This window comes from Mandrillus leucophaeus, unplaced genomic scaffold (assembly GCF_000951045.1).
Source record: "Mandrillus leucophaeus isolate KB7577 unplaced genomic scaffold, Mleu.le_1.0 Scaffold12, whole genome shotgun sequence".
In the NCBI taxonomy this organism is placed as follows: Eukaryota; Metazoa; Chordata; class Mammalia; order Primates; family Cercopithecidae; genus Mandrillus; species Mandrillus leucophaeus.
The window spans coordinates 3,668,595-3,670,558 of record NW_012100320.1 but is presented as its reverse complement, the minus strand read 5'-3'; the positions used below and the strand labels follow the sequence as shown (position 1 = coordinate 3,670,558).

Sequence of the window (1,964 nt, the reverse complement as noted above, 5' to 3'; positions counted from 1 at the left end):
AGATGCAGAAAACACTCCACCACTCAGATATAAAAATTGTTTATGTACCAGTATACCTTCTTTCAGTTTTTTTCTACGCATATGTACAGTTTTCTCCCTGAAATTGAGAACATGTGCTGCATTTACAGTTCCAAGTCCTATTTTCATCCAACAGTATATCATAAGCATTTCTCCATATTTAAAACATTTTCAAAATAATTGTAATGACTATCTAATATTCCGTACTTTGAATATAGCTATGATATAATTCACCAGTTCCTGCTGTTGGATTTTTAAGTCCTTTCCAGTTGTCCACTGTTACAGTTAACACTGCTGTGATCTGCTCTGTTCACAAATACTTGCATGTAATTCTGATCGTCTTCCTAGGACAGGTATGCATAAATGGAATCCTTGGCTTCAAGGCCTAGGTGAAGCTCCTTTATGGCCCTTTCTCCAGCATTGCAATTTAGTATTTTAAAAAATCTTCTCAAGTTGATGGGTGAAAATTAACATCTATGTTTTAGTATCTTTTTTTTTTTTTTTCCATAGAGACGGAGTCTCACTATGTTGCCCAGGGTGGTCTTGAACTCCTGGTCTCAAGTGATCCTCCCACCTCAGCCTCCCAAAGTGCTGAGAGTACAGGCGTGAGCCACCATGCCCAGCCTAACATCTGTTTTGAAGTGCCTTTCTTTGATGACATGAAATTGAACATGTTTGTGTTTCTTGGCTATTTGCATTGCTTCTCTAGATTTTCTGTTCATGTCTACAAGGCAAGGGCTTTTTAAATGGTTTTCATTTCACATTGAGATAAAAATCTGTGCACATTCAAATCGTTGTCTTGGTATGACCTTACCAGCCCTAGCTTCATCATAGTACTGGGCTGGGACCCCAGGGAAGGCGCATGTCCTTCTTGAGAGAAATGAATTTAGTAATGAAAACTGACGAGTGTATGAGCACCTATTATTAATATATGCCTGCACTGTGCCAGGGGTTCTCACTTTCTTTCAACCCTCATGGAAACCCTGCCAGTTAAGGGCTAGTTCCCCCTTACAGATGGAGACAGCAGGGCTCAGAGAGTCCCGGCAAGAGGAGGAAATGAGATTCGGACCAGGGACGGTTGTGTTCACTTTACCCGGGTGCAGAGTGTTCCTGAGGTCCGGGGAGTGAATGGAAGGGCAGTCCCTAGCGTCCCCTCCAGCGCGTCTCCCTCTCCTTCCCCAGACGGGAAGCCCATCTCCACAGATGTCATCGTCCTGGGCCGCACCAACCTACTAATTGCCAGCGCGCAGCCCCGGCACTCCGGCGTCTACGTCTGCCGCGCCAACAAGCCCCGCACGCGCGACTTCGCCACTGCCGCCGCAGAGCTCCGCGTGCTGGGTGAGGCGGGCGGAAGGGCGGAGGGAGCGGGTTGTCTGGGCCTGGGGTGAATAGGGAAGGGGGAAGTGGACAGGTGGGTGTGCTGGGGAGACTCAGGCGCGCTCCTGGAGGACGAGCTCGGGGGAGGAGTCCCTAGTAAGGCGGAGGTGGGGCGAGGGATGGGGACTAGGTAACCGGAGGACGGGGTGCGGGGCGTTGAATCTGGGATGGAAGGAGAAGGGTGATTAGGGCCTGGCGCGAGTAATTAGCGGGGAGGTGGGACTGGGATTGTTGGGGGGATAGTGGAGTGATCTGGGTGATACTAAGAAAACTGGGGGGCAGAACAGATCTGATAGGTGCGGGAGACATCGGAGGTCAGGGAGGAAGGAGATAGGTAAATTAGGGGTGGGGTTAGATCCGGGAGGAGCGATATTTAGGGGAGGCTGAGGCGGCCTGGGGACAGTTTTGGAAGAGAAAGAGAATGGTCGTTGTGGGGCTGGGGTAAGTGGGGAGAAGAAGGGGTAAGTCTGCGCTGAGCGGAAGTAGTTTGGAAAGGGTGAATCAGGGAGAGGTTAGAGTGATTGGAAGGGGAGCGCGGAAGGGCGGTGGGGGGCAGGGTTGGGGTCCTG

At 50.1% G+C, this 1,964-nt stretch overlaps 1 protein-coding gene across 1 annotated transcript in view; it reads left to right on the top strand.

The window, feature by feature from the left end:
* Positions 1 to 1,964, top strand: part of IGDCC4 (immunoglobulin superfamily, DCC subclass, member 4) — a 35,677-nt gene that overhangs the window by 14,264 nt on the left and 19,449 nt on the right. Inside the window, exon 5 of the mRNA XM_011969316.1 lies at positions 1,201 to 1,356. Within this exon, the coding sequence (XP_011824706.1) occupies positions 1,201 to 1,356 (156 nt within the window). The remainder of the gene's footprint in view (positions 1 to 1,200; positions 1,357 to 1,964) is intronic.